Source organism: Patella vulgata, chromosome 7, assembly GCF_932274485.2.
Source record: "Patella vulgata chromosome 7, xgPatVulg1.2, whole genome shotgun sequence".
Classification (NCBI taxonomy): Eukaryota; Metazoa; Mollusca; class Gastropoda; family Patellidae; genus Patella; species Patella vulgata.
The window spans coordinates 62,379,579-62,400,236 of NC_065885.2; the positions used below are offsets into that span (position 1 = coordinate 62,379,579).

The window sequence follows — 20,658 nt, forward strand, 5'->3', positions numbered from 1 at the left end:
ACCTCGTGGGTTTTCTCCATGTCCTCCGGTTTCCTCTCACTGCTAAAGACCCCTACGTGCAAACGAATTATTGAAATGATCTAGTTTGTGTCATTTCTCCATCTCTTCATTTGTACTTCCAGACTACCATTAGGCCTGACGGCACAATAAGTAAGATGTTGGCTCGCTAGCCTGGAGGTCACATGTTCCGATCCCTGCGTTGGCCGAGAAAGTTCATCTGGATTTTCCGGCGTGGTTCCCCCTTGTCAGGGGTGTGGGTAAGAGGGCCTGGCAAGGGCCAACGTATAGTTTTTCGAATTGGCGTGCACGTAAAAGAACCCTTGACAGTTGGAAATCAAAATAAGACTAGGCTGTATTGCCGCTGCCCAGGCAAAATTTCTCTCATAGGCTACTACTTGGCGTATGCCCGTCTTCATTAGCCCAGTCAGAGCAGAACAGTAGGACGTAAAACCACATTTCATTTCACGCTCATGAACAACACATTTCGTACACATCTTTTAACAATTATTATAACTTCTAAACATGATGTTAAGCAAATCTGTTTTTCTCACGTGTCAACTTTTTTTTTTTTTTTTTTTTACAGTGTGGTTGTACAAACAGCGATTATTTATTTATATTTTTCAACATTCTACTGCCTATAGCCTATCAGGTAAGCTGTAACATATTCTATACATAGTCTCCCACTGCCTATAGCCTATCAGGTAAGCTGTAACATACTCTATTAATACATAGTCTCGCACTGCCTATAGCCAATCAGGTAAGCTGTAACATACTCTATTAATACATAGTCTCGCACTGCCTATAGCCAATCAGGTAAGCTGTAACATACTCTATCAATACATAGTCTCGCACTGCCTATAGCCTATCAGGTAAGCTGTAACATACTCTATTAATACATAGTCTCGCACTGCCTATAGCCTATCAGGTAAGCTGTAACATACTCTATTAATACATAGTCTCGCACTGCCTATAGCCAATCAGGTAAGCTGTAACATACTCTATTAATACATAGTCTCGCACTGCCTATAGCCTATCAGGTAAGCTGTAACATACTCTATTAATACATAGTCTCGCACTGCCTATAGCCAATCAGGTAAGCTGTAACATACTCTATCAATACATAGTCTCGCACTGCCTATAGCCTATCAGGTAAGCTGTACTCTATACTTACTCTCCCATTGCCAAAACATGAAAGTGAATTAGTGAAATAAGATTGTACCATCACCGAAATGACTTAGTTTGCGTCAAGTGGATGTTCTCTATCTCATCTTTTTTTACGTCCACATATTCGCATATTTCAGATCATAAAATTGCTTTTTCTTTTAGCGTGTTCTCTATCCATCTCTTGCAAAATGTAGGCGTATCTTGCCTGGCAATTGCTGGTTTACATATAATAAACAAAAGAAAAAATAGGGGGATGCCCAAGTTCAGATTTTGTCATTGATACCGTGTGGTTGGAAAGTTTTCAATCTAATGATCCAATGAAGTTCATTGGCGCGTCTATTGCTTGTAGATTTTTGGAGGTCAGGATTGATACCCAATTGTTTAATTATTTGGTAGTCAAGGTTTCGACTAGAATGGCTCGGTAGGTGGAAGTGAGAGGCAACTAGGGTGTTTCTCTTATGGGTGATATCAGCATAGTGTTCTAATTCTAAACAATCTTTTTGTTTCTCCTACATACTGACTGAGACAGAGATTACACGTTTCGGCTATGGCAAGTGTAATTGCTGTTGCAATTGTAAGATTTGCCAGTTTTGCTGGAGTGAAAGGTTTTCTTTCCTTTAAGCGTGTTGCAGTAATTGCATTGGGGATAGTTACAGGTGGATTCTAGAAAATTGTAACTTTTTCCACTTAATAATCTTTAAGAGGCATTTAGTAACTGGGTAGAGCAATACACAAAAAACACATACTTATGGAAAAACAGCTACTTATTTATTTGGGCGACGTTTCGAAGAGTATTCTCTCAACGTTATCAAGCTAATACAGTAATACAAGAATTATGAGATCAATATATACAGAAAACTGTAACAACAATTCATGAAACCATACAGGACAACAACAAGATCAAAGGGGTTTATTCTACAAAAAACTAATTAAGTGTGAAGAGTAGCCATTGAGTATAGTTAAGCAATTAGGTAGCTATGATGATAGATACAATACTACCGACAGAATGGGATAGTACCTACAATACAATTATGATATACCATGGTTTGTTTAGATAATGGTAATTAACTTTATATGTCTGTGTGATTAAATGTACAAATGTACAATTTTCCCACTTACTTGTGGCAAGGGTTTAGGGTCCTTTATAGTGGCTGAGGTTAGAAGATCTTTGAGGGACGGGTTTTGTCTGAAGGCTGTTAAGCAAGGTTGTGGCAAAATAGTCCGGCAATCGTTCGAGCTGTGGAGGATGTGCCAGTTATTTCTGATGATCTTGCTGATATGGACCGATTTTGGATTGTAGTCCGTTATGAAAACCGGACGTTTGTTATCCTTCGGCGTGGTTTTTGTGGTTAGGAGAGTTTTCCTCTGATTATTATCGGCTTTCTTTCGGTTAGATTCGATTATATCTCGTAGGTAGCCCCGTTTGAGATAATAGTTTACCAAGTTGTCTGCATGTTTTGTATAATCTGCTGGAGTGGAGCAGATTCGTTTTAGTCGGAGGAATTGACTGTATGGTCCCTTGTGTTTATTATGCGGTGGGTGGCATGAAGTGTAAGATAAGTATGAATGTGTGTCTGTCGGTTTGCAGTACAAATTAAATGTGAGTTTTTTTGTATGGTGTTCAAAGCTGACCACGGTGTCTTGGAAGGACACATTCTCCGTGGAGTATTCGGCTGTGAATTTGATGGTTTTGTGAAAGCTGTCCATGTGTCCAGATGATGAAGATGTTGTCTATGTACCGGACGTAGACTTACGGCTTGAAAGGTACTTTATTTAACATAATTTGTTCTAATTCACTTAGGAAAACACAAGCGAAGCTGAGGGCCACTTTGGTCCCCATGCTGGTGCCTCCTATCTGGAGATAATGTTGGAAAACAAAGTTGTTTTTAGTAAGAACAAGTTTGAGTAGTGCGATTAAATAAGTGGGGTGGATTCTCCAGCCTGGTTTGTTCAGCGATAATGCTTTTTGCGATGGCTCTGAGGCCTTCGTGGGTAGGGATGTCATGATTCCCTCTTCAACTCGGAATGCATTACGACCCTAATGGAAGAAGCTCCACCGGCTAAAAGACTCAGAGTCAATTTTGAAACCACCAACCAGTCTTCCAATGTTAAATCGGTACAATTACCGGAAAACATCCTACATGCCATGCCGCAAAAATCGTACCGTCTTCCTTTAGACCCAGGATCTACACGGGCAATACGGAATACGACAAAGAAGTAGCGGAATTCAGAGCCCGCGCCACAGAAGAGTACTGTCTTACCATGATGAGGATCCATATCCAACACCTAGATAGGACCTGCGAGAAAATTCAAAAAGATCTCGTAATAGCTAAAAGCAAACTCACAGATGCATGTGAGGCCCGCCAACTTTCCGAAGCGGATTTGGGAATCACCGCGGTCATAGAGAGAGAAATCTCTACGGGCAAAACCAAATTGCAACCCCGTTTCGACCGCCTCAGCTTAGAGAGCAAAAAGGATGACCCTTTCCAAGGAAAATACTTCAATTGAAGTGGGAAAAAGCCACACACACCAAGAGGATCCTCCCCCAGGACCTCCAGAGTCAATAAGAGGTATCGCTCCAGATCCTCATCCAGAAAACGATTTAATTCCACCACCCACAACAACCAATCTAGAATATTCAGGATGGTAAAAGAACTAGCTCACACTTGAATCCTCAATAATAACAGTGATTCTAATGTTTCGTCAAATAAAACCTCTGAAACTTACCTTAAGTCTTTCGTTGTTAATTTATCTAAGTCCAAATTAAGTGCACCAGAACTCTCTGTCCTCAGCAAAGGACTTACCTTTAGCCCAACACCCAAAGGGATAGACCTTAGTCAATCGCTCATAGACTTGAGAAAATTATTCCGCAAAATGAGAATAACCTATCATTTTCACAATGCACCCTCACCCCCCAATACTTTTAATCTAAAGTTAGATAAAAAATTCGCACCCAAAAGCACCTGGACCCCCAACCCAGGGGCAAACTTAAACTTAGAAATCTTCTTTAGAGTTATAAAGAACCAAATCCTCAACACAGAGATTATAAATTTCAAGAGAAACAATCTCTCCATAGAAGAAAGGGAAGCCATTGTTCATTTAAAGACGAACCCAGATATTATTATCAAAAAAGCCGATAAAGGCTTGGCTGTTGTCATACTCAACAAATCCGATTATATCACAGAAGCAGAAAGACAACTGTCTAATACTGCCTTTTACCTGCCCCTTCAGGAAGACCCAACTGCGGAATTTAATACGCAAATCACGCAATTTCTAACCCAACTTTACCAGTCGGGACAGATTACGCAAAAACTTCTAAAAGGCCTTATAGTTGACGAGCCAAAACCAGGCCGCTTTTATCTATTACCTAAGATTCATAAATCTTGTGAACCCGGCAAAGTGCCAGGTAGACCCATTATCAGTGGTAATGGGACCCCCACGGAATTTATCAGCATCAAAGACACTACCCATTTTATCCAAAGATGTTGATTATAAAATAAACAACTAGTGTATATATCAAATCAAGCATTCCTCCCAAAATGACCATTTAAACCAAATTACCCCATTTCTCTCTCCCATCTGTCGTACATATAAAACTATATTGTTATGTTTCATTTTAGTTTGATCCTGAGCTGATAATTGTGTCTGCTGGATTTGACTGTGCTCTTGGATGTCCTGAGGTAAAATATATTTATAGAATTTATAATGATGTTTGATCACTATTTTGCACACCAGTGACATGTAGAGGTTTGGTAATGCCCCAGGTCAGGTCTAAACATTAAGGCTAGCAGTATCGCCCATAGCTAGGCTCAGCGTGAAGTAATTTGACTGAAATTTTCAACATATTCCCTTTTCATTATCTATTGTTTAACTAGTATAGTGAAAACTGTCAGCTCTTTTACATAATGCCCCTTTAATATTTTATTTCAGGGTGAGATGGAAGTAACCCCTGCTTGTTTTGCTCATTTTATTAATTTGTTATCACCACTGGCTGGTGGAAAACTAGCACTTTTATTAGAAGTAAGTATTAAGTAAATTAAGGAGACAAATACAATAGATGCACTTGATTTTATATATAATGATAATGATATATTCAAAAGAACCCTGGGAGCGGAGAGTGGGAGGGGGGGTCAATGTGCGTTCTCATTGAAGGAATCCCCACCAGGCGTCATTATTATAAATGCTGTTCCACGTGACCTTGTCAATCGTAAGGGAACCGTATTATTCCATATTAGTAATAAAAACTAAAGTTTGTCATCAACACACCAGTTCGTAATGAATGTACAGGAAAACAATGCTGTAAGGTAAACAATGAGGTCACGGGGGGACCGCCTATTCTATGGTGTCACCTATAAATCATGTCCCTTCATCTCTAGCGTGGACGCCCATTGGGGGGTTGGATGGCTGAATCGTTAGCACGTGTGCTGTGTCGTAAGGCTTGTCATTAAGTGGGCTGGTGTGGTTTCGAATCCTTGGTTGTACGTGACAAGGAGTAGTGTTGCCTGTCCAACCTTGTGGGTTTTCTCCAGGTCCTCCTGTTTCCTCCCACTGCTAAATAAAATTAAACCATTTGTTTGTCCAGAAATAAATGACCTAGTTTGTGTCAAGTGGACGTTAAACCCCATTTCTTTCTCTCTCTAGCTTGGGCGGTCATTGTTTTAAGAGTGCATGCGAAAATTGTCTCAGATACTGAATTACCTCACATGCCAACCAAAATTTTTTGGGAACCTATGCACCTATTTTTATGGAAAGGACGTTAAACCTCATATTATTTTGTTTTCGCCAGGAAATAAGTGAAGTTTTGATTGTAGTATTTTATTGTTTTTTAGGGAGGCTATAACTTAGATTCTCTATCAGAAAGTGTTGCTTTATCAGTGAAAGCTTTATTAGGCGATGTATGTCCTGTAATAAATCCTACAGGTAAACCAAAAGACAGGTAGGTAGATTTGATCCTATTCTTCCTGCATTGGCCGAGAAAGTTCATCGGGATTATCCTGTGTGGTTCTCCCTTGTCAGTGGTGCAGGACAGAGGTTGACAAGTACAGCTGTCTAGTCATTCAATGTGATGAAAAACCGAGGTCCCATGTATACATTGGCGTGTACGTAAAAGATCCCTTGGCAGTTGGAATGCGATATAAGAGTAGGCCGTAGTGTAGCTGCCATCATGAAGATAGCAATTTACTGTTATGCTCCGAACTGGGCTAATGAAGACGGGCATACACCATACAGTGTGCTATGAGGGGGATTTTTCCTGGACAGCGGCACTACAAGGGATCTTTTACGTGCACGCCAATGAACTGTTGGGAGGCGGGGGTCTAGTGGTTTAACGTGTGCGTGAAATCACAAGGCCTTTCATTAAGTCAAATGACATGGTTTCGATTCCATGCTTGAACGTGACTAGAGTTTGAATATTTCCGTGTTATTAAGATTGTTTTAATATTTAAATATTTCTGTGTTATTGAGAGTGTGTGTTTGTTTAAATATTTTAGTGTTATTGAGAGTGTTTTAAATGTAATAAAAGTATTACGGCTCAAGTGGAGTTGTCTACAATATCAACCTCTATTAAACCCAGGTCAAAGTTCAATAAAAACCCTACTACCTTCTGTGTAAGTATATATCAAACTTGAAGATTTCCATTACATTTTCATGCAAAAACATTTGATGTGCACTGTTTGGATGCTAACAAGCTGCCATATAGAGGCTGAGACTGGTTTGTAAACTGTTTTTAAATTGGTTCGTAGAATCAAGCTAGGATCAAGGGAAAATAACTTTAATACGTGAATACCCAATGGATGAACCCAGGGTATAGTGGAGTAGAACGGAGATACCGATGATGTCTCCTAGTTTGTTATAGATTCTGCAAATGTTCCTTTCTTGTAGTATTTATTGTCTTTGTTTTATGAATAATAATACTGAAAATTGAACATAGCATTAATTGCAGCACATCTTTTATTGCCTTTCAAGTTTCAACTCTTATTATTTTTTAGATCGAACTTAAACAGTATTTTCCAATCACCAAATGAAGAGAATTATCCACTTATACAAGAATGTTTTGATACGTCACCAGATGCCGAGGAGAAGTTTGGCGAGAACATCGCCAGGTTGAATACGATTATACAAACTATGAAACTCAGAAAAATAAAATACAAGTAAGTACTGAACAATCATTAATCTTGTACATTAACGACATCTGTCACCATCCTCAGCTTCGTCCCGTCTTCATTAGCCCTTTTTAGGAGCAAAACAGTAGGACGTTAAACCCCATTTCATTTCATTTCCTAAGATTTGTTCAGGTTGGATGGGCGAATGGTTAGCATAATATGCGTGCTGTAGCATACGGTCTGTCACTGGGTCAGCTGGCGTGGTTTCGATTTCCCTGGTTGTACGTGACAAGGAGTAGGGTCGCCCATCCAGCCTTGTGGGTTTTCTCCGGGTCCTCCGATTTCCTCCACTGCTAAAGACCACTGCATGCATGTGAATTGTTGAAATAAAATTGAACCATATTTTAGTCGTCGAGTGGGCGTTAAACTCCATTTCTCTCTTTCCATCTTCCCCAATTGTACGTGACAAGGAGTAGGGTTGCCTGTCCAACCTCGTGGGTTTTCTCCGGGTCCTCCGGGTTTCCTCACACTGCTAAAGACCCCTATGCGCAAGCAGCGCAAGCAAATTATTGAAATAAAATTGAACCATGTGTTAGTCTCGAAATGACCTAGTTTGTGTCGAGTGGACGTTAAACCACATTTCTCCCTCTCCCTCTTTTTCCATCTCTCTTTTCTAAGAAGATGTACTTTATGTTCCGATTTAAAAGAATTAGGATGATATTTATTATAATTACAGTTTTATTTACTTTATAGGTTAGCTATAGCTTGTAATGATAGTCAGGGTGGAAGGTAAAATTATTTATGTCTAATTCGAAAGACTGTTAGATTTTATTTACTTCTAAGAGCCACTTTTCCTTATCAGTGGTGCAGGATGAGTTGTGTACCCTTGTCAGTAGTGCAGGATGGAGTTGTGTACCCTTGTCGGTAGTGCCTGTTGGAGTTGTGTCCCCTTGTCAGTAGTGCACTAAAAAGTACCCATGACAGTTGGAATTCAGTATTGAAATGCTGCAAATATGGCTAGGGACAATTTCCCCTATAGCACACTAACTGTAACCCAGAATTCATGAGATGAAACTGACTTGGCAAATCCGGTGTCAACTCACCCCACACCTGCCTGAAAATAGACAACACACTTTAAAATAGACAATACCCTTTAAAATAGACAAATAGACAACACCCTTTCAGATGGACAACACCCTTTAAAATAGACAATGCCATTTAAAATAGACAACACCCTTTAAAATAAATATGTGCTTGGTACATGCACATGTATATACAGCTTAAAAATATACCTCATAGGAGAGAGGGGGGTTGTATGGCTGAATGGTTAGCACTGCCGTGGTTTCTATTCCCGGGTTCTACGGGACAAGGAGTAGGGTTGCCTGTCCAACATCTTGGGTTTTCTCACGGTCCTCCGATTTCCTCCAATGCTAAAAAAAACCTACGCTCAATCGGTTATTGAAATACAATTGTACCATATATTAGTCACTGTTTGAAGTTTTGACATTGATTTTTGAGTTAAAGCATTAAATGGGGAGAGAGGTGATAATGGCTTTGTCTGTTCTTCCGTCCTTTTCAATAACCTTGAACTCTTCTATATGTATCCTGGTTTCATTTACAGACCAAAGCACGAAGATATTTATGATAAATTAAAAGAGAATGATTTTTGGGATCCTTGTTACATGTTTTTGGTAAGTTTTGTTTTGTTTTAAGCGATTCAGATAAGCGTATATTTTTTGATAAAAAAAATCACTTGCGTCAATCAACGCGTAAGCATTCCCTCTGAAACACAGTGCACTCGGTAAACCTCAGCAGATTCCAGTGCCCTAGCCTCAGATGTATGACGAAGTCCGCCATTGGAACTACTTTCAAGTTCCCGGATTACCAACGGCGTCGCCCATGACGCAGCCTTTGAAGAATGTTTTATCATACAAGTCTGAAGCTGTTTTTCTTTCAAGTTTATCCGATTTTTTTCAAACAAGTACAACTTTGCACTGAAAATTCTACACACGCTTCGAACGATGCAATTTTGATAACTTCTTTTTAATAGCGGCAAGTTTTCCTAATAAGTAAACCGGTGCCGCATCGCAATTGTATAGGCGTAGGTACATATCACTTACCGTCAAACAGCTGAGGCGAGATGTAGAGTAACGGAATCTGCCGAGGTTTGCAGAGTGAAACACAGTGCTGTTGATAATACAAAGTCAGATAAATGTAATGCTGCCCGGAATGGAAAATAAAGTGTGTTTCAATTTTGCGACTTGTTGCAGAGAAAAGGGTTAAAGATGGGTTCCCAGAAAAGTATTTATTGGGTGGTTATTTCCAATAAAAGTATGGCAATTTTGGTATATACGGAAAGTAGAGATATCCAATCTTATTAGAAAAATACTGGATTCCCCGAAAAACACTCACGGAGCGTATACAGGACAAAAATGTAAGGGTTCCCCTGATAGACAGCCCGACGATTAGGAACTTCTGCACGTGTGATGTCAAAGGTCACAAGCGAACATTGAGCACTCAATGTACAAGTTGATAAACTTTATGAAGAGTTAGACGTACAACACTTTCTGAGATAAAAATGATGGATAAAGACACGGCTAGTGGATAATCCGAGAATTTAATTAGGATTCAATATTTGTAATAAATAGTAAGCGATTAAAGACAGCATCGTCTTATGTATGCAATGGATTCTCCTCTGATTTCCAAGACGTGACGTAAACATGACCTGGTTTGATCAAATTTTAATAGCAGGGCATTCCTTCGCAATTACAATTTTTGAGAAGGATTTGAAGCATAATTATGACAAATTAATTAGTTTGAATATGTTTTTGGTCCATATATACCATTAAATCACCCAGTTTATACGCGGGAACCCATCTTTAAGCAAGGATAATTCAGAGTTAATATCCCATAAATAACAAAGTAAATTTAATATAAAAGATTTTTAAAAAATTTTACAGGGAGGCAATTCATGTGAAAGAGAACTAACAAATATAGTGGATCGTGTCTTCAAAGATGAGGTAAGGATTTAATCTACATTAATTACTATAGATATTTTATTACCATCGACTGAGGGGGGTTGGATGGCTGAATGGTTAGCGTGCGTGCATTGTATCATAAGGTCTGTCATTGAGTCAACTGGCGTGGTTTCAAAGCCCTGGTTGTACGTGACAAGGTGTAGGGTTGCTGTCCTACCACGTGGGTTTTCTCCGGGTCCTCCGGTTTCCTCCCACTGCTAAAGACCCCAACGCGCATGCAAATTATTGAAATAAGATTGAACCATATGTTAGTCCCGAAATGACCTAGTTTATGTCGAGTGGACGTTGAACCCCATTTCTCTCTCTCTCTCTCTCTCATGGACTGTGTTCATAATACAATAGAGAGGTGTATGCATGCCCAGGAGGAAGTGGGGACCGGTAGTTGAGAATAGGGCAGGAGTGAAGAGAAAAATGGCATGATAAAATTGTTTAAAGATGGTACAGTTCTTGGAGTTTATACAATTACCATGGTCTGTGTTCATTAACGCTGGCTCGCTAGCCTAGAGGTCGGGTATTTGATCCCAGCATTGGTCGAGAATGTTCACCTTGATTTTCCCGCGTGGTTTCCCCTTGTCAGTGATGCAAGACGGAGGGCCTGACAAGGACAGCTGTCTAGTCATTCGGATGTGACGAAAAACCAAGGTCCTGTGTACACATTGGCGTGCACATAAAATATCTCTTGGCAGTTGGAATTCGATATAAGAGTAGGCCGTAGCGCCGCTGCCCAGGCAAAATTTCCCTCATAGCACACTGTATGGCATATGCCCATCTTCATTAGCCCAGTTTAGGAGCAGAACAGTAGGACGTTAAACCCCATTTCATTTAATTTCTTTAACAAATATAGTGACTATTAATATATCTTTTCATCAATACACATGAATTACATGTCCACATGGATTACATGGAGGTCGGGTGTTCGATCCCTGCATTGGCCGAGAAAGTTCATTCAGATTTTCTGGCGTGGTTTCCCCTTGTCAGTGATGCAGGATGTAGGATCTGACAGGGACAGCTGTCTAGTCGTTCGGATGGGATGGAAAACCGAGGTCCCGTGTACACATTGGCGTGCACGTAAAAGATCCCTTGGCAGTTGGAATTCAATATAAGAGTAGGCCGTAGCGCCGCTGCCTGGGCAAAATTCCCCTCATAGCACACTATATGGCGTATGCCCGTCTTTATTAGCCCAGCACAGGAGCAGAATAGTAGGACGTTAAACCCCATTTCATTTCATTTCATTTCTTTGGACTCATTGGAGTTTCAGTAATTCTTGACATTTTTTCTTGGTTTAGGCACAGTCTGCTATTACATTGGTCAGGTAAGTTCATTTCATATCATTTATGTATGCTTGATGCAGGTGTTAAAAGAACATTAGGCATGAGGTAAATCTGCCTATTGCAGGTCTTTTTATAGGCCTTATATGTTATATAAACTATTAGTTAGACATTTATTAACAAAACAACTAGATTAGAACGGTTCGCCATTTAAAAATTTAATATAAAAATGGGAAAGCAAGGCCATGTCTCGAATATACCAGTGCCCTGGTTACCACAATGCACACATCTTGTCAAAACAGTGATAGCTTGGTGCAGAATGAAGTAATTTAAATGAAATTTTCAATATTTACATTTTACCTTATCTGGTTTTGGACTGTTATAGCCAGAATGGTCAGCTCTTAATCTAAATCTTACATAATGTATCTTTAAGAAAACCAACAAAAATTATCAAGTCGATTTTCTCCCCACATGGATTCAGTTGGATTATTGAACACTCTCTCTCTCTCTCTCTCTCTCCCTCTCTCTCTCTCTTTCTCTCTCTGATTTAAATTGATGATAGAATATTCTATTATTCCAGTAAATCAGGTGAAGATGAAGAATCTAGTATTACAGATATTAATAGTATCAGTATTTTTACCATCATAAAATACTGTAAACAACAGTATGATACCAACAGGTAGGTTATACATTGTAAACAATAGTATGATACAAACAGGTAGGTTATATATTGTAAACAATAGTATGATACCAACAGGTAGGTTAGGTTATATATTGTAAACAATAGTATGATACCAACAGGTAGGTTATATATTGTAAACAACAGTATGATACCAACAGGTAGGTTATATATTGTAAACAACAGTATAATAGCAACAGGTAGGTTATATATTGTAAACAACAGTATGACACCAACAGGTAGGTTATATATTGTAAACAATAGTATGATACCAACAGGTAGGTTATATATTGTAAACAATAGTATGATACCAACAGGTAGGTTATATATTGTAAACAACAGTATGATACCAACAGGTAGGTTATATATTGTAAACAACAGTATAATAGCAACAGGTAGGTTATATATTGTAAACAACAGTATGACACCAACAGGTAGGTTACATATTGTAAACAACAGTATGATACCAACATGTAGGTTATATATTGTAAACAACAGTATGATACCAACAGGTAGGTTATATATTGTAAACAACAGTATAATAGCAACAGGTAGGTTATATATTGTAAACAACAGTATGACACCAACAGGTAGGTTACATATTGTAAACAACAGTATGATACCAACATGTAGGTTATATATTGTAAACAGTATGATACAAACAGGTAGATTATATTGTAAACAGTATGATACAAACAGGTAGCTTATATTGTAATCAGTATGATACAAACAGGTAGATTATATATTGTAAACACTATGATACAAACAGGTAGATTATATTGTAAACACTATGATACCAACAGGTAGGTTATATATTGTAAACAACAGTATGATACCAACAGGTAGGTTATATATTGTAAACAACAGTATGATACCAACAGGTAGGCTATATATAATATATATTTTAAAGATGTGGCTGCGTGGGTAAGATTCTGGCTCGCTAGCCTGGAGGTCAGGTGTTCTATCCCAGCATTGGCCGAGAAAGTTCATCCAGATTTTCCGGCACTGTTCCCCCTTGTCAGTGATGCAGGACGGAGGGCCGGACAAGGACAGGTGTCTAGTCATTCGGATGGGATGAAAAGCCAAGGACCTGTGTACACATTTGCATGCATGAAAAGATCCCTTAGCAGTTGGAATTGGATATAAGAGTAGGCTGTAGTGCCGCTGCCCATGCAAAATTTCTCTCATAGCACACCGTATGTCGTATGTCCGTCTTCATATTTAACAACAAAACCATAATGTATGTTTTTCTAAATTTCGATTTCTATCACAAATAAGTTGATTTTTATCTGAAAATGGTGTGTTTATTGTTTTTTTTATTTTTAGAATTTTGATTGTTGATTGGACAGATGGATCGAGTTGCTGCAAAAATAAAGAACGTTTTTATGACAAAGAAAGGTACGAATATTATTTTGTGCTTCCAAGTATCATATGATTCAGGGTTTGCGAGTATAATGACGACTATATAAGAGATAAGAGTGGCTTGAAGACCTGGTTATCCCGAGTGTCAGTGACTAGTTTCGTGGTGTATGACAAAACGGTAAAGAAGTGTCCAGAAGTAAACTTCTAAGCAACTTAAATGTATCGTGTTATTCTCATTCTGTTACTATTAAACAATTTAATTTCATCAAAAGATGTATAACCATACAATTTTTGCCATGTATCGTTTCAACCCTACTTTGAATTAAGGGGGGGTTGGATAGCCAAATGGTTAGCATGTGCGTGCTTTATCATAAGGTCTGTCATTGAGTCAGTTGGTGTGGTTTCGATTCCCCGGTTGTACATGACAAGGAGTAGGGTCGCCTGTCCAACCTCGTGGGTTTTCTCTAGGTTCGTTGATTTCCTCCCACTGCTAAAGACACCTACGCTCAAACGAATTATTGAAATGAAATTGAACCATGTGTTAGTCTCGAAATGGCCTAGTTTGTATGGATTGGACGTTAAACCCCATTTCTCTCTCTCTCTCTCTCTCTCTCTCTCTCTCTCTCTCTTTCTCTTTCAATTAACGACCTTAAGTTAACCTTAACCTGGACAGAGTATTAACAGTACATTCTGTTATTTCAGTATATTGTATATATCATTAAACTGGAGTAAAGATGTCAACCAGGGAGCCTCATGTAGCTGTAAAACAGTAGAAAAAAATGGTTTTAATATCAACATACACTGGAAAACGGTAAATATCATTTATTGGTATTCATAATCATAATAACTTTAATGAATTAAAATTAAAAGATGCATTATGGAAGATCAGATAAGATAAAGAGTTGACAGTTCTCGCTAAAATAGATAATGTAAATAGAATATGCTGAAAATTTCAGTCAAATTGCTCCACTCTGAACCAAGATATTAGCGATTGAATTTTAGACCTAGCCTCGATCATCGGTACAATAAAAAAACAGTGTCTCGATTATCTATTTTGACATTAAATCATCCATCAAAATATGTATTCAAATCCAGTAAATATTGCAGGCTAGCAATAGCATCGAGAGTTGATTATGGTCTGGATAAGTTAATTATTGTCTAATTAAAAATTTAGATAACATTTAAGGCCTAAAGAAAAACCTGCAGTAGGCTGATTTAGCTCTTGCATAATGTATGTTTAATAAATTATAACTTAAAGATGGATTATGTAAGAGCTAAATCTACCTATTGCAGGTCTTTATTCTAGGCTTGAAATGTTATCTAAACTATTAATTTAGACATTTATTCTCATGACAAGACCATAATAAAGTCTCTAGGACATTGCTAGCCTGCAATATTTACTAGATCAAAACACTAACACTATTTAATAATTTAATGATAAAATGGATAACCAAGGTTTTCTTTACTTAATAATCAAGGCTATCTTGTCCTAACTTCAAACAATGATAACTTTGCTCAGAATGAAGTAATTTGACTGAAATTTTTAATATGTTAATTTTACATTATCTATTTTTAGAACTATTATAACGAGAATGGTCAGCTCTTTATCTAAATCTTACATAATAATCTGGAACCGTATCATGATTTGGTGGACATTTGCTTTCAGATTATACATACATGCTTGGAAACATAATATGATTTATCTAATGTTTAACCTGTAAAGTCTTTATCTAACCATATTCCTGATGATAGCCTCGTTTGTCACACAATTAGTTTTTCTGCAATATTCTGCTATGCACTGATTTATTGGGCATAATAAAATCGTGAGTCATGACATAACATTATGTAAACATATTTGGTCCAATCTGGAGCTATGTTTAAAGCGTAATGATGTTGTTACGCAGTTAGCTATTGGTTATTAATCAGACTATTGACCAGTCAAAATTTGGGACAGAAATTTGCTCCCTTTACAGCAGTGTTAAGTGGGATTAGGTATAATCAAACGAAACACTGCAAGGAGTATGTTATCTAACCAGTAAGGTCCTTATTTAACTAAACTGTAAAGTCCTCATCTAACCGGTAGATTCTTTATCTAACCCGTAACCCTTATCTAATCTACCTGTAAAGTCCTTATTTAACTAAACTGTAAAGTACTTATCTAATGTAAAGTCCTTATCTAATCTGGGGGGTTGGATGGCTGAATGATTAGCATGTGCGCGCTGTATCATAAAGTCTGTCATTGAGTCAACTGGCGTGATTTCGATTCCCTGGTTGTACGTGACCTCGTGGGTTTTCTCCGGGTCCTCCGGTTTCCTCCCACTGCTATAGACCCCTACGTGCAAGCAAATTATGGAAATAAAATTGAACCATATGTTAGTCCTGAAATGACCTAGTTTGTGTCGAGTGGACGTTAAACCCCATTTCTCTCCATCTCTCTTATCTAATCTGTAAAGTTCTTGGCATACAATGTTAAAAAGAACTACTGTTAAACAAAGAACAATCGGCACTATTCACAAGTTAAATGACCACTAACATGGTCATTGTTTAGATTAATACCTGATTTCTACTAATTGATTGATTATTTCTATTGTGATATTAAATGGTTATTAATTTCGTTTGATTAGGGTGATATTGAAAATGGTGATTTGATAGCAGCATTTTACCAACTAGTTCTACCTATTGCATATGAGGTAAGTACTAAATAATTAATACTTTTCTCTGTAATGAGATCAAAGTAGGGCTAGACAATTTCAATATATCGCAATATGTAAATTTTATTGATACCGCAATAATCCAATTTGCCTTTTTAATCTATCTCTCTCTTTCCCTAATAATATTCTCTGAAGGAATATTATATTTTATTGTAACGTATGCTTCTCATCAATCGCCTGTCCAACCTCGTGGGTTTTCTCTGGGTCCTCCAGTTTCCTCCCACTGCTAAAGACCCCTACGCGCAAGCGAATTATTGAAATAAAATTAAACCATATGTTAGTCCCGAAATGACCTAGTGGACGTTAAACCTCATTTCTCTTTCTCTCTCTCGCTTTTCAGATATCTGTTTGAAGGGTTTCCCCAACTCTTTTCGGGCCTTTTGTCTTGAAGCAGAATAATATTGCAATAATGGCAATATATTGTGGATTTTTATATTGATATCACAATAATGAAAATTTCAAAAATCGTCCAGCCCTAGATCAAATGTGGTTTAACTTCCTATTATTTTGCTCAAACCAGGCTAAAGCAGACAATTTTACTTGCCAGAAAATGAAATGAAATGATATGGGGTTTAGTGCACTGGGGATAGTGAGGATGATCCAAAGTGTTTCCAGATCATTTACTAAATACTATTGAAACATTTGGGGATCACGTGGATAAGTGGGTAAGACGCTGGCTCGCTAGCCTGGAGGTCGGGTGTTCGATCCCTGCATTGGCCGAGAAAGTTCATCCAGATTTTCCAGCGTGGTTTCCCCCTGTCAGTGATGCAGGACGGAGGGCCTGACAAGGACAGCTGTCTAGTCGTTTGGATGGGAAGAAAAACCGAGGTCCCGTGTACACATTGACGTGCACGTAAAAGATCCCATGGCAGTTGGAATTCGATATAAGAGTAGGCCGTAGTTCCGCTGCCCGGGCAAAATTTCCCTCATTGCACACTGTATGGCGTATGCCTGTCTTCATTAGCCCAGTTTAGGAGCAGAACAGTAGGACGTTAAATTTCATTTCATTTCATTGAAACAGTTGCTTATTGTTTATATTTTCACAGTTTTCACCCGATTTGGTTATTATCTCTGCTAGTTTCAACCAAGTTAACAAAAAAGAGGTAAGCCCACCTATCTTGATAAATTGATTCAGTCGCACAGATCACCTTCCTGGATGAATTAAGGGAGAGCACTTGATGGGAGATGGTCCTGCACATTTTAGCACATACAACGTTATATGTGGATTGTGGGTTAGGGTAAGGGTTAGAACCTGCAGATTTCGTCAAAGCCTTGAAATGTAAACAGAGCTAGCTAACCCTGGACCAAGCGTAACCCTTATCCTAACGCACAATCCACAGATATGTTTAAGTATAAGGTTATATTATAGAGTATAAGGTTATATTATTGAGTATAAGGTTATATTATAGAGTATAAGTTTATATAATTGAGTGTAAGATTATATATTTTTGAGTATATTTTTATATTTATAACATTATATTATTGAGTATAATGTTATATTATTGAGTATATGGTTATATTTTTGACTGTATAATGTTATATTATTGAGTATAATATGGTTATATTTATGAGTATAAGGTTATTTTGTTTTATATTATTAGGTAGAATATTCACCAAGTGCACCTTGTTATGGTCATGTCTTACAGTTGTTACGGGGTCTAGCTGATGGCAGACTGATAATGGCAATAGAGGTACAAACTTATTTAAAGCCAACTGATTAGCTTTTGTTTTAAGACAATATCTAATATTTCATGAGTTAATCAAGTCTGAACATAAGGCACCAGTTATAGACTCTTGTCAGAGACAGGGGTGGTTGGATGGCAGAATGGTTAGCACGTGTGCGCTGTATCATAAGGTCTGTTATTGAGTCAACTGGCATGGTATTGATTCCCCGGTTGTACGTGACAAGGAATAGGGTTGCCTGTCCAACCTCATGAGTTTTCTGCGGGTTCTCCGATTTCCTCCCCCTGCTAAAGACCCCTACATGCAAACGAATATTGAAATATAATTGAACCATATGTTAGTCCCAAAATGCCTAGATTGTGTTGTGTGGACGTTAAACCCCATCTCTCTCTCTCTCTCTCTCTCTCTCTCTCTCTCTCTTTTAGAGATTGTAAATCTATACTAATATTTGTGACTGTTGTTTGTCTGTCTGGGTGTCCTTCTGTTCAGGGTTGGCGGCTAAACTAGGGCTGTCCCGAGGCTGAAATTTGGTGTATAGGGGTAGTTCGGACCGGGGAGTAAAAAAGGCCCAGTGGCAATGGCCTACCACTTCCGGTTTCTGAGTTACGGACGAATCCTGTGCAGCGCCGGGTCAACCAATAGTACCTTATATGACAATCAGAGACTTGAAGCTTTTTGTAATTTTAAATGGGACGTCCAATGTTTCTCGGGGTATTTGTTAATAACAGTGCGTTTAAGTATACAAATTAACGCTAAAAAGAAATGGCCAGTTTTTCTTTCAGAAATCAACACTAGATTTACTTTAGGGGACTTTGTAACTCATTTAAGAAATGGTTATTTGTTTCAGCGACTTGGTAATAGCGAGGCATTCTTTCCACTGTAAACTTATGTAAATTTGTAGACATGGCTATCAAGTCGCTTCGGTGTAGCATCGAATTATAAACTGAAAATTCCATTAAAGTCTTGATCCATTGATCTAATTATTGAATATTATTTCTGTGTGATTCAAGTAGTGCGATAATAGAGAGGTTTCGCAGCTTAACAGTTATACTTACATTTAGATTTAGATAAGTGTAACTGGAAACTGTACATTATGACGTTTCGATAAATTCACACTTACAGTTACATTTAGTAAATGGCGACACAATCTTGGTCCACTATCTCGATGGACCTTCATCACGGATAGATTGTTAAAGATGAGATTAGTAAAGCACACACATGTTTTGTCTCGGCCTCTGCTTATTTTGTCTACATCAAGGAGAAGGTCTTCTCTGTGGATTTAGTTCGTGAAAACCACGATTCAGAGAAAAATTATGGAATGGATTATAGAAATTAAACAAGATTTAGCTAAGTGTTGTGAACTTAAAGTTATGGAGGCTGCTATCCGTCGGACACACTTTTATGACGTGCACTTGACGTCATACGTCACAAAAACTGATGACGTTTAAATGTAAATGTAAAGTTGCGAAATCTCTCTAATATCAGAATGTATATTTTAGTGTGATTCAAGTACAGTAAACCTCGCCTTAGCCGGAATCGTATAAATCAGATATTCGCTCAACACGAAGAAAATCGTTTGGACGGCTTTGATCCTGCACGTTTTTCTTATTTAATTTCTGTGCATAAGTCTGATTTCCCAAGTCGGATCTTTGCTCAACTTGGATCAAAATGTTTGGTCCAGTTGATCTAATTCTGATTTTTTTCCTTTGCCTAAGTCGGATCGGCAGTATGTTCAGAATTTGACCAATTCAGTTTCGTCTCGATGGTCTAAAACGCGGTTAGCTATTCCATGCACAGAGTCCCAAAATACTTTCCCCTATCATTTGAACTCAAATCAACCTATTTGACGCGGCAAATATAAAACTCGCTGACTGCTGTACAAGACACTTTCCGTGAAGATTTAGGACATTTTTCAGAGAAGTTATCTACTGGCACCAAAACGGAAGAAATCTACTGGCATATAGGAACAAAAGCTTGAAATGTGCGTTTGAATCAGTTATTATTCGGCTCTTCACTTTATCTTTCAGTGTGATTCAAGTAGTGTGATAATATCAGAATGTGTTGTATCTTTCAGTGTGATTCAAGTAGTGTGATAATATCAGAATGTGTTGTATCTTTCAGTGTGATTCAAGTAGTGTGATAATATCAGAATGTGTTGTATCTTTCAGTGTGATTCAAACAGTGTGATAATATCAGAATGTGTTGTATCTTTCAGTGTGATTCAAACAGTGAGATAATATCAGAATGTGTTGTATCTTTCAGTGTGATTCAAACAGTGAGATAATATCAGAATGTGTTGTATCTTTCAGTGTGATTCAAGTAGTGAGATAATATCAGAATGTGTTGTATCTTTCAGTGTGATTCAAACAGTGAGATAATATCAGAATGTGTTGTATCTTTCAGTGTGATTCAAACAGTGAGATAATATCAGAATGTGTTGTATCTTTCAGTGTGATTCAAACAGTGAGATAATATCAGAATGTGTTGTTTCTTTCAGTGTGATTCAAACAGTGTGATAATATCAGAATGTGTTGTATCTTTCAGTGTGATTCAAGTAGTGTGATAATATCAGAATGTGTTGTATCTTTCAGTGTGATTTAAGTAGTGTGATAATATCAGAATGTGTTGTATCTTTCAGTGTGATTCAAGTAG

The 20,658-nt window shown here is 37.9% G+C and overlaps 1 protein-coding gene across 1 annotated transcript in view; it reads left to right on the top strand.

Moving 5' to 3' along the window:
• LOC126827549 (polyamine deacetylase HDAC10) overlaps window positions 1-20,290 on the top strand; it is a 36,216-nt gene extending 15,926 nt beyond the window's left edge. Inside the window, exons 9-25 of the mRNA XM_050557016.2 lie at window positions 584-649; window positions 4,785-4,844; window positions 5,095-5,184; window positions 5,994-6,100; window positions 6,654-6,770; window positions 7,152-7,313; window positions 8,019-8,054; window positions 8,887-8,956; window positions 10,226-10,285; window positions 11,590-11,615; window positions 12,152-12,250; window positions 13,577-13,648; window positions 14,315-14,423; window positions 16,237-16,302; window positions 17,370-17,426; window positions 17,925-18,014; window positions 20,222-20,290. Coding sequence (XP_050412973.2) covers window positions 584-649; window positions 4,785-4,844; window positions 5,095-5,184; window positions 5,994-6,100; window positions 6,654-6,770; window positions 7,152-7,313; window positions 8,019-8,054; window positions 8,887-8,956; window positions 10,226-10,285; window positions 11,590-11,615; window positions 12,152-12,250; window positions 13,577-13,648; window positions 14,315-14,423; window positions 16,237-16,302; window positions 17,370-17,426; window positions 17,925-18,014; window positions 20,222-20,290 — 1,356 coding nt within the window. The remainder of the gene's footprint in view (window positions 1-583; window positions 650-4,784; window positions 4,845-5,094; window positions 5,185-5,993; window positions 6,101-6,653; window positions 6,771-7,151; window positions 7,314-8,018; window positions 8,055-8,886; window positions 8,957-10,225; window positions 10,286-11,589; window positions 11,616-12,151; window positions 12,251-13,576; window positions 13,649-14,314; window positions 14,424-16,236; window positions 16,303-17,369; window positions 17,427-17,924; window positions 18,015-20,221) is intronic.
• Window positions 20,291-20,658: the final 368 nt, after the last annotated feature.